The sequence below is a fragment of the Prosopis cineraria genome, unplaced genomic scaffold, assembly GCF_029017545.1.
Source record: "Prosopis cineraria cultivar Desert tree isolate PC_DT_omini unplaced genomic scaffold, ASM2901754v1 PC1675, whole genome shotgun sequence".
Classification (NCBI taxonomy): domain Eukaryota; kingdom Viridiplantae; phylum Streptophyta; class Magnoliopsida; order Fabales; family Fabaceae; genus Prosopis; species Prosopis cineraria.
In genome coordinates, this window is record NW_026557000.1 from 12,876 (window position 1) to 29,046 (window position 16,171).

General features: G+C 27.9%; 1 protein-coding gene across 1 annotated transcript; it reads right to left on the reverse strand.

Annotated features, from left to right (window-relative positions):
• Nucleotides 1-6,930: 6,930 nt before the first annotated feature.
• Nucleotides 6,931-9,699, reverse strand: LOC129300610 (uncharacterized). Its single transcript, XM_054939185.1, is given in 3 exon segments — nt 6,931-7,595; nt 9,052-9,261; nt 9,264-9,699. Coding segments are annotated over 3 exon segments (717 nt in total). The 5' UTR covers nt 9,520-9,699; the 3' UTR covers nt 6,931-7,344.
• Between the last annotated feature and the right edge of the window lie 6,472 nt (nt 9,700-16,171).

The window sequence follows — 16,171 nt, forward strand, 5'->3', positions numbered from 1 at the left end:
AAATGATTATGAAATTACGCCGTAGGACAAGGGACTAAAATGTAATTAATTTTTAGTGTGAAAAGCCAAAATTACCCCTCATTTAAAAAAAATTCCTCAACTACCAACCATTAAAACTCCATCATCAATAGCCAAACCACCCCCCCAGTCACCGGACCAATGAGGGAGGTAGGTTATTTTTTTTTTAAAGGTGGCCATGGTGGGGTTTGAGCTCACATTGTCTTGGCCACCAAAAGAATTGTTAGCCATTAGGCTAACAAATCCTTTCAATTATATAATATAAATTTGTATATATATACTTAATTTTTTTTTTACTTTCCATGCCAACATTTATCAGGGGCTCGATGGTTACTTGTCATTTTACAAATGACTACTTATTAAACTACTCATGGGACTTGTTAAAAAACTTGATATGCACTGATTTTTATAAATGCTTACTTGTTTTTATTATCAGGAATGACAAGTTCCCATTAACAATTTAATAAGTAACCATTTGTAAGATGACAGGTCCCACTACTAATATAGAAACTTTCTTTTGATAAATTGACAAGAAAATTTTAGTAAAATAACAAGTTCATATAAGCTTTTGACATGTAAAATTTTAATAATAAAACCAAGCAAACATTTAAAAAAATAACTCCATATTAAATTTCTTTAACAAGTCCTTATTGATGATTTAACAAGTACCAATTTGTGAAATGATAAGTCCTATTACTAGTTTTGAAAATTTCTTTTGGTAACTTGACAAGAAAATTTTAGCAAAATAACAAATTCATATAAACTTTTGACATGTAAAATTTTAGTAATAAAAGCAAGCAAGCATTTATAAAAGCCACTTCATATTAAATTTCGTTAACAAGTCTCTATTGATAATTTAATAAGTAACCATTTATGAAATGACAAGATCCATTATATTTTAAAATTTGCTTTCATTTTTCATGCCAATACTTATTAGAAGCTTAATGGTTACTTATCATTTTACAAATGGATATATGTTAAATTACTAATAGAACTTGTTAAAAAATTTAATATGAATTGATTTTTATAAATATTTACTTGTTTTTATTATTGAGAATGACAAGTTCTTGTTGGTAATTTAATAAGTAACTATCTATGAAATGATAAGTCTCCTTACTAGCATTAAAAATTTCTCTTAATAATTTGATAAGTAAATTTTAGTAAAATAACAAGTTTATATAAAATTTTGACATACCAATATGAACTTGTTAAATGAACAATACAAATTTATATATATATAAATATATATATATTTTAAACTTTATTTTTACTTTTCATGCCAATACTTATTAGAAGCTTAATAATTACCTATCATTTCATAAATAGTTACTTGTTAAATTAACAATGGAGACTTGTTAAAAAATTTAATATGCATTAATTTTTATAAATGTTTACTTGTTTTTATTACTAAAAGCTTGCATGTCAAAAGCTTATAGAAACTTGTATTTTGCTAAAAAAATTTTGTCAAGTTATCAAGAGAAATTTTTAAAGCTAGTAACAAGGCTTGGTATTTCACAAATAGTTACTTGTTAAATTATCAATGGGGACTTGTTAAAGAAATTTAATATAGAGTGATTTTTATAAATATTTGCTTGTTTTTATTATCAAAAGCATACATGTCAAAAGCTTATAGGGACTTGTATTTTGCTAAAATTTTCTTCTCAAGTTATCAAGAGAAATTTTTAAAGCTAGTAATGAGACTTGTCATTTCACAAATTGTTACTTATTAAATTGTCAATGAGGACTTGTTAAAGAAATTTAATATGAAATGGTTTTTATAAATGTTTGGTTGTTTTTATTACTAAAATTTTAGATGTCAAAAACAGATATGAATTTATTTTTTGTTACAATTTTATTGTCAAGTTATCAAGAAAAATTTTCAAAACTAATAACAAGGTTTATCATTTTAAAAATGGTTACTTATTAAATTATCAATAGGGATCTATCAAAAAAAATTTAATATGGAGTGGTTTTTGTAATTGTTTAGTTGTTTTTATTATTAAAAGCTTCTATGACCTTTTTACTAAAAAAAAAAGGTTTATATAAACTTGTTATTTTACTAAAATTTAATTATCAAAAATTATCAAGAGAAATATTCAAAGCTAGTAATGGGACTTGTCATCTCATAAATGGTTACTTGTTAAATTACTATAAAAACTTGTTATTTCTAGTAATAAAAACAAGTATTTATAAAAATCAGTGCATATTAAGTTTTTTAACAAGTCTCATTAATAGTTTAACAAGTAGCTATTTGTAAAATAACAAGTAACCATTGAGCTCTTAATACATGTTGGTATGAAAAGTGAAAATAAAGTTATATATATATTTGCATTATATAATTGAAAGGAATTATTAGTCTAATGGCTAATAATCCTTTTAGTGACCAAGAGGATGTAGGTTCAAACTTTATCTTAACTACCTTAAAAAATAATAATAATAATCTACCTCCCTCATCGATCTAGTGATCAGCGTTGGAGCTCTCTAGCAATGGTCTAACCACTACTACTAGAGCTCTAATGGCCAATCCAACCATTGGTGTTGGAGCTCCTGATGCCAATGATTGAGGAGCTTTTTTAAAAAAAGACACAAGTGATAGTTTTATCTTTTCACACTAAAAATTAATTATATTTTAGTCTCTTAGTCTTGTAGTATAATTTTAAAATTATTTGATCCTTGTTTGTAAATAAAATCCTCGAAGGATTTTTGGCTGTGATTTTCCTGATATGTCATCACTAGCACCAATATTTAACGAGGGTCCAAAATTTAATATTTTACGCGGGCTAGAGCAAATTTCAGTCTTTTATATAATATATATCTGTATCTATATCTGTATCTATATTATATTTAAGATCTGGCAGTCCATTTCTGCCACTCATGATTAGTGCTGCCACATGTTCCCTTCGTCCAAACCTCCAATCAGTAATTAAGGAATTTTGATAGCTGTACATTTGTTTGGATTAGGCCTAAAATTTTATTTTTAATTACACTGATGTTTAAATAAAATTTATTAAATGAATTAGACTTGCGTTTCAAATATAGGGGAATAGATTTCGTGATAAGGTAATAAATTTACTTACACAAAAACATTATGAAATTAACTAGAGTTAGGATTCAATAAACTAAAGGTGGTTTAATTGAGTAAAAATTGCATTGAGAAAGATACTACACCATAATTAAACTTTATATACTTGATTTTGACCTAATTATAGCACTAGATATTAAATAATTATATAAACATTCAAATAAAAAAGATAAATATGAGAAAAATTTTTAAATTACCGAGTTAACTTGAGATCCAAGTAAATGATATCAGCATGACAACAATTACTTTATAATTACAGAAGAATGAGATTTCAATTATATGTTAATTTAAATTTTGCACTTTTTGGCAAAAAGAAAAAAAAATGCCAAAGTTGTCACGAGCATGAGATCGATCAGAAAAGCATTATGGTGACAAGAAAGCTAATTTTGTACTAAAAAGGTTAAATAAATATTTGACATAAAGTGGATGCAAATGCAATAATGTTTAGATTCCTCACAATTGATCAGATATGGGACCGTCATGACAAATAATTCGTTTGTCGTTTTGTGAAAGAAGAGACGATTGAAGGCTGCTTCTGCCTCTTACTTCTGATTAATGTAGGTGTATGGATGCGATCCCAACAAAAATTGTTTTATTATTCAGTCAGATTTTCCCAGCTCTCTGTTTTTGTGGTGAGAATAAGCTAATTACTCCCTTAATTTTTTGCATAGTAACACAATAAACCCTAAATTTATTTATTATATAAATTGTTCCATCAAATATTAAAAACAATGCAATGTTATCCTGCCCTTATGAAAAGCTAACTTTGACTAGTTGACTGAAAATGGTAAAAAAAGGACTTCAAAAATTATAAAAAAAAACCAAAAAAAATCCTTTTTTATACTTTTCGGGTCCTTTTTCGTAATTTTTGAATTTTTATGGTAATAATTTGGTCTTTTCTATAATTTTTGATATCATTTTTAAGTAATCTAACGGTTAAAGTTAACTTTTATTAATAACAGGGGTCACATTACGTAGTTTTCAAGAGTTAAGAGAACAACTTACACATTAAACGAGTTCAAAATTTATGATACTATTTGACCTAAAGTTTAGAGAGTAATTTACTCATTTGTTTTTTTTTCCTTGTGTTAAGTAAATGTTTTGATGAATTAGAAATGTTTAAAATTTTATCATATCAGAGCTCAAAGTCTCATAATTCAAATGATGTTGATATTTTCTTCAACAGTATGATGCAAACAATGTTTAATCAATATACATTTTAGGATCTTATAAAATTGCTTGTTGTACTCCGTCTATTTTTTTGACTGAAAATAAGTATTGTAATATTAAAAAATCTGTACAACAAACAAAATTCCTAAGGGGTTAACTCCTTTCACAATCCACCCTTTCATAAAAATGGGAAGGTTGATGATGAAGGGAAATAAAAGAATTAGTCCTAAGCTGACCTACACTAATCATGTCTTTAAAAAATGCACTATAATCATTACAAAGGAAATTAGAAGAGATATTCCAATTTCAAAGAGCAAAACTTTTCACTTGGAGAAGGAGATCATGCCAAGGGTTTTCATAAGTTATACCCCTGCCTAAGCAATTAAGAGTACTAGCACAGTGGCAATCAATTTTTATTGTTTTGACACTATCATTCCAGCATTTTTTTAGGCCCATAAGAATAGTTCGTATAACCACAGAGTCCCCTAGAGCAGAATCCATCTTTATGCTATAGCCAAATTCAGGAGATTGACCTTGCTTCCTTATCACTGCTACACCCATATGTCTTCCTTATAGCTCTACTTGTTCTGCTACCTCAAGTCTAACTAGATTATGATCAAGATACAGTTGAATTAGATTCACACCAGCACCACCTCTTACAGAGTTAGTTGCATATAGAAGTTTTCTATCTTGGAGAATTCTAAAAATCATTGTTTCTGCATTAAACTATTGGGTATGTCTATCATCAGCATTAAAAATGGCATTACATCGAGATGTCCAAATTTCTCAGCATGTGTAAGCAAAGAGAATTTTCCAAGAGATTTGTTTTGTCATTTGATTATCCAAATTACCATTGAGGTTCAGTTTCAGCCACTGATGTATGTTCCCACTTGTGAATTTCGTCCAGTGATTAAGTGCTACAAGTTAGAGTCAAATAGTCACATTGTGTTGGGCAACATCCTCAAAGGAGGGACACAGTCAACTCGGCTTGCAACATGTTGATGCATATAAATGGATACAGTATCATATTTTAATTTAAAACCTTAAAATATTTATGAACTATTTGGTAATTTTTTCTGAAAATAATTTTATATTCTACAGAATAAAAAATAAAAATATGTTTGATAATATGTTTTAAAAAAATATTTTGAAAAAAAAAATAAAATATTTTTGGAGAGTTAAAACATAAAAACATCTTTTAAGCATTCTGGAATTATTATTCTGAAAAATAAAAGAAAATAAAAAAAAATTATTTTTATTATTTTTTATCTCAAAATATGTTTTACAAAACATTAATTCTTAAAAAAAAACAAAAATAATTTCAAACAAACTTTTAATTTATATAATTTTTTTACTGATATACCTCGTATTCATCTAAATTCTGTTCAATATGACACTTTTCTCCCCACATTTAGCCGAATCTAGTTATCCTTGATAGGATTCAGCTCTTCCCTATTACGGAGTGCATCCTTCGCACCTCCAGTGAGCTTTTGGCATATTTGAACTATTCAGATTAAATTTAAATTGTTTAGATTTAAAAGTTTTAATTTTAATTTTAATTGAAAAAAATTTATAAAAAACTGTAAAAAACTGCAATAAATTCGTTTATCACCAATCAATATGGATAGTATAAATTTAATGTGAATGGTCTTAATTTAATCTTAAATTTTTTATCCAGATATACCCTGGATTGTGTAGATTTCAAAATGTTTCACTTGCAATTTTTTTTATAAAAAAATGAAAAGTACCTGTTTGGAAACAAAAATAAAAATTTATAAAAATTGTATAAAAAAATATTAAATCTGCATTGTCCAAAGTATATCTAAATAACCAATTTATGAAAAATATTACAAATTTAATATTAAATTAAACCATCAAGATTAAATTTGTTCTATCCAAATTGGTCAGTGATTAACAAATTTATTAAAAATTTTTATATTTTTTTTAAAATTTTATTTAAAAAAATAAAACCTTTACATCTAGACCATTTATATTTAAAATAAATAGTCTAAAACTGCCCAAATCTTAGTGGACACATGGAAGACACACTCCTCAACCGAGACAAGCGGAGTCCGCTTGACATATCCCAAGACAGGGGGAGTATTTGAAGAGATTTCTACAACGTTATAGTATTTGAAAGAACTAGTTGTATTGGAAAAGGGAAGGTTAGAAATAAGAGAGATATCACTAATCTTTTCCATTGTTTCATATGATAAATTTTAAAGGAATTATTTTTTAACAAATGAAGTGTAGGCTAGTTTAATTTCTAGGGCTTCGCAAATTAAAAGGGCATGCAGGTCACAAAGAGTGTTCATAAGTCCTCACCATTTTTTACAACAAGATCTTCATATCTATAATAGAGTTTACACCAATGCCTTCGACATAAGTTAATTAATTAATTACCGATTGAACTAAATTTTTTAATGAAATTGATTTTTTTACTCATAAAGAATTATTCAATATTTGGTATATAAACTATCATACTTTCATAAGATTCTGATTCCAAATTTTACGAAAGACATTAATTCCTTTCTATTTGAATAATGTTAATTAAAGAAATTATTGCTATTTAAAATTGGATAACTTTTTAAAGAGATTAATTAATAATATTTCCCCATTTCCTCGTTAAAAAATTAAGGGAATTGAAAGATGAATAGGAAATTAGGTAAACATGGCCAATATGTATCATTAATTAATCATTGCAACCTTTTGGCTCATTCTATCACAAGTAGAATGGAAACTTCTTTAAAATATGAATTTGTTCGCATCCATATGAGAAAGTGAGGGAAAGAAGAACAAAAAATCTCCTTTTCTTGTCTACTTCAAGATTCAAGAGATGAATTACCCCTTCTTTTTCATCACCCTGAAAATAAGGAAATTAGCATGAAAATATGTGTACAAAAATACATACAAATTCAATCCAGGTTTTGGAAAATAGCTTGGCAAGTCTCACTTCTTTATATGTGAACTTCATGTGGGTGGGACCTACTTTACCCATCTTTAATTGTGGTCAATTCTCCATCTTCAAACGAAATATTATTTCACACACAGAGGACCTGCATTAATTCTGCAATTTATCTAACATTTTTTGTTTTCAAGAGCTTCTCTTTTGTCTGAAGTGATGACGAATTCTTGTTAGCATTCATGATTCTCAAGCTTTGTCTCAACAAATCAAACTCTCTCTCCTTTTTCTTCTTTTGTTGCTCCAAAGACTCCAATTGAGATTTGAGCGACTTGATGGTTCCTTCTTTGTCTTGTAATTCTGCCTTCAGTTTCTCCATCTCCACCTCATTTTCCTCTGCCTGCTTCCAACACACTCCATCACCTGTGAACCCATAGTCAAATAATTAATTTTTATTTTTTGTACTATTTCTTTAATTACAATATAAATTGTTGTAACATAATTTGAATGTTTCTCCATAGTCCATATCATATGTGCCCTTTACAAATCTGTAAATTAACAAGGAAGAATAACAGTTAGATTTCAAAATACTGAATGAATACTAGTTAAGTTTCAATAAATTTTTTTGAAAAATAAATTAAAAATATTGATACAAATTATGACAAATCCAAGAGTTTTAATTATAGAGAAGTATTTAAATATCAAATATAATTTTTATATTATAATAACAAAATTTATTTGTAACTGTTTGAATTAATATTTAAAATTTATTTTGTAAAAATTTTTTTCGAGGGCTTATTTGTAACTAATTTATTTTTTTAAAATCTAACTGTTATTCTCCCAATTAAAAATGTGCAGGTGATATATCCAGGGTTCTAGAAAAATACAGAGCAAAAAACATTCGATGGTATATTTTCTTCTTTAAACTCTATCTTAAAAGGACATTGAAAGGCAACCTACCTCCCAACTACGAAATGACTGAATTTTAATGTAATTGGTTAAAAGGGAAAATCAACTAACAGCTAGTTGTTGGGTAGTTTTGTAGTACATAGATAGAATAGGAAAAAAAAATGAAAAAGTAAATTTGTAAGAGAAAAAAAAAATGGAAAGAGAACATTGCAGTTAAGCAATAATAGAGATTTGATAAATATGTCATTAATATTTCGATTTTTGTCCTAAAGAGAATCATCGCGTTCTCTTCGCCCTTTTACAAATTAAAGGGAATGCCAATAAATTATTAATTATTGGAACTCAAACACAGATATTGTAAATATTTAATATAAATATCTTCAATTACTTTATAAAAAAATAAATATCTTCAATTAATTAATTAATTAATTAAAGTCTGCCTTTTTAAAAAAGAAACATACAAATTCTCTAGTCATACAAGTACTTTGCACCAGAAATTCTCTAGTTTAACATAGACATTAAACTCAACTAGCTTCACTTCCAGAATTTTCAACGAAAAAAAAAAAAAACTTAGACCTACTTGGTCTAAAAATTCAACCAACTTTTAAGTTTATTTCTATTAAATATACATATTTTAAATATAAAATATTCAAGTATTTAATATCATTATCAACATTTAATAAAAGCAAAATGATCAATGCAATAACTATTAAAGCCCTTTATAATTAGAACCAAAACAATTACATTCTCCTTGCCTTGTTAATAAGACCAAAGGAGTAATAACCAAAATAACAACACTAACTAATTAACAAGAAATTTTGCATCTTTACACCTAAAAAAGTAACAGCTTGATCTGTCCAAATTTCTTGGACCAATTAACTCTATGACGATTATAATAATGATTGGGTGAATGAAATGGACTAAATGTCATAAATCTAAATTAATGGGAAGAATGAGCAGATATGCATACCATTGTAAGTTCTCTGAATGAGATCATCCAACTCTGTCTTAATTTCTAGATAAAGTTGTTTCCACTTCTCAACAGCCTCGTCTCTTCTTGCTCTTTCCTCCTTCATCTTCTCAACTAGAAGCTTGGTCCCCATTAATTCCCACTCTTTCCCACTATTTTCCTCGCCTTTCTCCATTATTCCCATCTTGTCCCTCACCATCTCTCTTATCTCTCCCTCTCCTCCGCCGTCTTCCTCAGCAGCGCCACCTCCTCCCTCAGCTTCTCTCTCTCTCTCTTCCACTCTGTCTCCTTCAAAGCGAACATCATTATTTCTCTTTCGCAGTTCATATACTCTCTCTCTCTCTCCACCATCATCGTCTTTATCTCCTCTTGCAGAACCTTCACCCTGTGCTTCAGATTCATCACTTCTTTCTCACAGCTATAATACCGTCCTCCTCTATTATTATTCTTGCTAAGCTTGCCTCCCATGGTGATCTATCTCTCTACAGCTTCTTCTTCTTCTTCTGGGGATGAATGTGAGTGAGTGTTCTTATAGTGAGAGAGACAGAGAGAGAGAGAAGGAAAAGGGATAGCATCTCTGTGCTGAAGGACAGCACTTCAATGGCTTTGATAAAATAATAAGAGCATCAAGAAAGAAAATTCAGCCACTTTGTGAACTCCGGAGGATAAGGGTCACATAGCAATACACAGAAGTACTACTTTAATTCAATAGTGATTGGTGGGTTTGTTTTTAGGGAAAATGACAATTAAGTCCTAAAGATCAACTTTATATCAATTAAGTCTCAACTAATTTTAAAAGGCCAATCAAGTCCCATGCTGTTTTTTTCCAACCAGAATTATGAAAGAAATGACGAAAATGCCCCTATGAGTAAATATAACATGTACACTACTCATCAGCTCCAACATTTGTCTCTTTCCCGCCATTAATGAGAGTTGCATGTAAGTGGTGGAGCTATATGTTGAAGAATATCCATTCATGAAATAGAGTTATGCTTGGAAGAGGTGAGTTGCCTTAATTATTCACTCAAGGAAGCTTAAGGAGTTGTGCTGATGCGTGTAAATAGGTTTTTTTTATTTCACATTTCTAAATATTTGGCATGAAGATTCGACATTTTGCAACTGAAAGTGTAAGAAATTACTATCGAGTGTCCATATTTTAAGATAGAATGCTGTCACTATTTCACTGATGCGAAAATCACTTATATCAAAAGTAACTTGTTTCTAAGTGATATATTATTACATTTTATTTTGTTTCTTATAGGTTGATATTATTGGGTACGATAGAAAGTAGTTATTTAAAGAAAATTTTTTGTTATTTTCATTTTGGTGGAGATATTGTAAAAATATGCATGGGACAATGCATTATGATGGGGGGAGTTGTAATGGAAGAATGATTAGAGAAGGAATGTCTCTTAAAGAACTTGTTAGATTGATTTCATCATGCTTGAATTGTGATTTAAATGGAATAGAATTGAAGTACACAGTGAAGTTTGATTGCAATGCTCTTTTAGACCTTAAAGATGATGAAGGGATAAATCAATTAATGAAATTGAATGATAATTTTGCTCATGTTTACATCATTGGGAAGACACAGCAAAGTACAAAAGCAACAAGAGATTCAATTGATGAGTAAGTTTTTTTAATAGTTGCATAATTAATATTATGCTAATATGAATATGGATGGTAGTAGTAAACATGATTTGAATGAAAATGTAGAGCAGGATGTTCAGCTAAGAATTCACATGCTACACAAGATCTTGAAGTTCTACCATGTGTAATATAAAGTATCCCAATACCAATGCCTGAGCTAAATGCAATAAAGTAGAAGGATTTGCTAGTAGGACCTAGGTAGATTTTTTTGAGTGCTGATGATTGTAGACAAGCAATCAACAAGTATAGTATTGCACTATGCATATTATCTTCGTAGTTTATAGGAGAAAATATACAATGGCACTATACATCATGTTGAGGCCCATGAGATGTCAAAGCCAAATGCATTGACAGCATCTAAGCTCATAAGCCAAATCTTTTTGCTGCCTCCTAGAACATCTCGATCAGTTAGCAGACCTTATCATGTGAGGATTGAGTCTCAATATCAGCAGAAGAAGGTTTATTATTGTTTGTCATTATCATAAAGCAGGTCGTACATGGAAGAGGTGTAGAAATCTAAATCCAAATTGATGTTATTATAAATGGGTTACCACATGAACTTGAATTTGGATGATATACATATATGGATAGTTTTAGATCAAGTTAGATTTGGTTAACATATATAGGTTTTTATACATATATATTGGTAGTATTGGGGGATTTTTTGGTACATAGCAACCCCTCTTTTTATAAATTCAAGTTCATGCTTTTGTGCATGTGGACAACTGATATGTGCAGATGCATTAGATGAATTAATACATGCAACTTATATGTACAGTTCATATCTTCTGTAATCACCAAATGTGTTGTCTTAAAATTTTGAACAGAGGTTGCAAATTATTTGTAAGGCAGTTGTAAAATTTGGTATGTCAATTGCAAATTACTGGAGCCATGTCCTAAAATAATTTGGTAGCTTTGCAAGTTTAAGAATTCAAAAGTTATTCCACTCAAAATTTTGAGAAGGAGTTGCAAATTATTCGTAATGAAGTTGCAAAATTTGGTATGTTAGTTGCAAATTACTGGAGCGTTATCTTAAAATAATTTATAGCTTTGTAAGTTCAAGAATTTAAAAGTTATTCCACTTAAAATTTTGAGAAGGAGTTGCAATTTATTTGTAATAAAGTTGCAAAATCTGGTATGTCAATTGCAAATTACTGGAGCCATGTCTTAAAATAATTTGGTAGCTTTGCAAGTTCAAGAATTCAATAATTCTTCCACCCGAAATTTTGAGAAGGAGGTGCACATTATTTGTAAGAAAGTTGTAAAATTTGATATCTCAATTGCAAATTACTGGAGCATTATCCTACAATAATACTTTAAGAATTCAATAGTTCTTCCACCCAAAATTTTGAAAAGAAGTTGTCAAATTATTCATAAAACAGTTGCACAAATCTGGTGTCTGAATTATAAATTACTGGAGCGTTGTCCTAGAATAATAACTTTTTAAAAAATTCAATGGTTCTTCTATCCAAAATTTTGACAATCAATGGCAAATTTGTCTTGAGCTAGTTGCAAAACTAGGTACTTAAGTTGCTTGACAACTTGATTGATTGGATATAATGTATAACTTGAACATTATAAATACATTTCAATATTAGAAGTTGGAAAAAATTGTGAAAATAAATTACAGAGTTACAAAGTTGCAAATAATTGGGTACAGTGTATAACTTCAAACTTAAAATCCATTTGAGCATGTCATCACTTGTACAAACTACATAGCCCCCCTTCTGCTAAGACACTCAGGGAAAAAATTGAAGAAGAAGCAATTTCTGCATAATCGAAATGGTGAATGTTGATGAAGATCAGACTCTTCAGCTAGGCAAATGCATCACACCCATCAAAGATTAATGACCAAAACGGATTACAGATTAATGACCTAAGCAACTGATCACTTAGGGCAGAGAAGAGACGTAAAAAAGGACTAGAATAGAGATGACAGAAAGCTTTATTGGACAGCTCAGGAAGAGACGACAGAGAGCTTTACTCGCTTGCAATGAGATAGGGAAGAGACAATGAACAGGGCAGGGAAGGAAGAGAGAGACAACGAACAGGGCAGGGAAGGAAGGGACGACGAACAAGGCAGGGAAGAGTAGAGAAGGAGAAACCTCAAATTTTCATCAGCCAAATAAGGGTGTTTTGGTCATTTCTTATTATATTAAAATGCTACTCAAGGATCTAGGGACTTAACTGACTTTTCAAAATGTCTTGGGACTTACTTTGAATGAAATTGATCTTTTGGGACCTAATTGTCATTTTCCCTTATTTTTACTTAATGTACATTGCTATCCATTTTTTTTAAATAACTTATCAAGTTTTTACTTTAACTGAATTTTCAATTTTACTTTTAAATATTTTTTAATGAAATGAGGGTTTGATTACTTATGTAGAGTTGGTCATTAATTAAAATTTTTTGAAATTGTTACTTTTTCACTGAAGTGAAAATAAAGATTAAGATTAATTCTTTTTTTTTTCCTTACAAATTTTGGCACTGGGTTCAGAATACTTTGTTCTTAAAATAAAATAAAATAAGCAGAGTAACTTGAGGGGATAGTATAGTATATTTTCCTAGTTCACAATATATTGTTTAAAAATGACAATACAATTTTATTAGTTTCTTAAAATAATCTTAAACATGATTTATTTATTATATCCTTTATATGCATAATGGCCTTTTGGCCATGAATATTTTTGTCGACAATATACCTTAAATAATTAACTAAAAAATTATCTTTAAAAAATTAACAAAAGAGCTAAAGTACAGTATACTTTCTCTTGAGGGAAAGCAATTATTATAAAGCCATACAAAAGGAAGAGACCACACACACATATATATATATATATATATATATCAAATTAAATATTCTCTTTAATCTTATCATCCATGTAATTTGGAGAAATATACAGCCTTGGATTTTCAATTAGGTTTGTTCCTTAATTTCATTGAAGAAAAATCTTAATTATTAGAGCATTACCTATGGGTTAAGGCATGACTTTTATTTTTCATGCTTGAGCAACGATTATATTTTTCAAGTCAACTTGCTATTTTAAGATCCTAAAAAGTAACAAAAAAGTACCCTAAAAATTTTAGTCCACTTACTGAACTCCAAAAGCCACACAGGTAAGCTAATGGAATCATCTTGGGTGCTCATCACCTTAATGAGCACCACGGTGCTCATCAAGGTGATGCAAACTGGACCATCCAGATTTCTAATCTGGATGGTCCAGATTTAAAGAAATAATTTAATATTTTTATTTAATATTTTCATAAATAAAAATTTATAAAAATTATAAAAAAGTTTTAATAAATATTTTTATGACTAATCTAGTCTATATTTAATTTAGAGTGTCTAATTTAATATTAAAATTTTTATATTTTTATATATTGACTATCCAGATGTATTCTGTACAATTCAGATTTAAAATTTTTAACTTGTAATTTTTTAAAAAATATTTTTTAAAATTTATAATTAAAATATTATACATTTTATTTTTTAATATTGTATTCATTAAAAAAAAAAATAAAAACTTTAAATTTGGACTTTGTAGATAAACATTTGATATCGAATATGGACTGTCTATAATATATGTAGATAGTCAACTTAAAAAGTTATAATATTAAATTAAATTACCTAAATTAAATCAATATTATTCAGATTGATGATAAATTTATTTATAAAAAATTATAAATTTTTTCTAATAAATATAAATTAAAATTAAAATTAAAAAATTTGGGCCATCCAGATTTAATCTGAATGGCCCAAATTTATTTTTATAGATGAGCACCGGTGCTCAGCAAGTGCTGAGCACTAAAGACGGACCCTAAGCTAATAATCTTATAGGCTAGTGGCATGAAAACTCCCTTATAAATGAGAGGTCGTGGATTTGATCTCACTTGTAAGGCCATTAGTGCTTGCCCCTTTAATGGTTTTTTAAAAAAAAGCCACACAAGTATTGTTCAACAATGAAAGTGAAAAAATTGCAATATGATTTTTAATTCAATTTTTAGTACTTTAATAATTTACATTTTGAGTTTGCGCTAAATATGGAATTTATTTTCTGGTAAGATATATGAAATTTTAAGTGAACCATAATGTACGTTCATCATAACTTATAATGATTACGGCTTCATAGACATTTTATATTATCTATAAAATCGAATATATGTTTATAAACTATAGATTTTGTGGAACAAAGATAGTAGACAAATATTACAAAATAACATAAAAAATATGTTTTAAGTTTACTTGTAATTTTTTTATTATAGTAAAATGAATCCGTATATTAATGTATGGCACAAAAATATTAAAAAAATAATATTATACATTACCTAATGACTCAATGTTAATTGACTTTATTTTAACAATTAATAAGTTTTTAATTATGTAATTTTTCTTAAAATTACTGAATCTTTCTATATAAGTATAGAAGGTCCTTGCTTTTTTTCTTTTAAATTTATTTTTTTCATACTTCAAATTCCATCGTCTTAACTGCACAACACAGAAGAAGTGGCCTGCTGAAAAAAATTGCCATGGAAAATTGACGTTTTACCCTAATGGGGTATTAAACTAATAAAATTACACTGAAAGATCTAAAAATTTCAGAATGCCACTAAAGTAAATTTATGTAGAATTTAGCAAGGACCTCTGGAAATATTTAACGATGAGAAAAAAGGATCAAAACAATCTAAAATTACTCTAAAGTCTTTGATGTAACACCTGTTAAAAGATTGAGAGGAAAATGACAAAAATAAAGATAAATAATTATTATTGAAATAGTAAGTTTTTATTTTTTAAATAACAATAATTGACACGGAAAAAATTATTTTATATAATTTTAAAAAAATTTTACATTATTATATAAATAAGTTATTTATATTTGCTATTATTTTTATCAATTTATATATTATAATTATCATTTGAAAATTTACAAATGACTATTGAACAACATTTATGTTAAAGAGGAGTATTTGAATCCAAATATATAATTTAATGGTTATTTAACATTAGATGAATGAAAATAGAATATTAGAAATAGAGTGGCGGTATGTGATATGTAATTTAATTTGATTTTAAAAGAGGTTTATATAGGTTTTAAAAATTAAAGAGGATGTATTTGTAATAAAAGTAAAATAGAGGGGCACTGATGTATTTTACTTTACAATTTTATTTCAAGTTCATCTTTTTATTAGTCATTATTTTTTACACCACCACCGTTAAAAATACGGGAGAATGATGATAAAGTATCAAAACAGGGAATTTATTATAGCTAAGTCCCTAAAAAATTTTTAGAAACACAAGTTATAAATATTGATTCAAATATTAAATTTTTTTATTTATAGTTAGAACTCCTAAATTTATAATTTCCTAAATTAATATTTAATTTTTTTTATAAAATTTGCTAAGGACTTAACTGTTATAAATTCAATTTTTTAAGATTTTAATGTTATTTTTTCTAAAAATTATTTTTACAT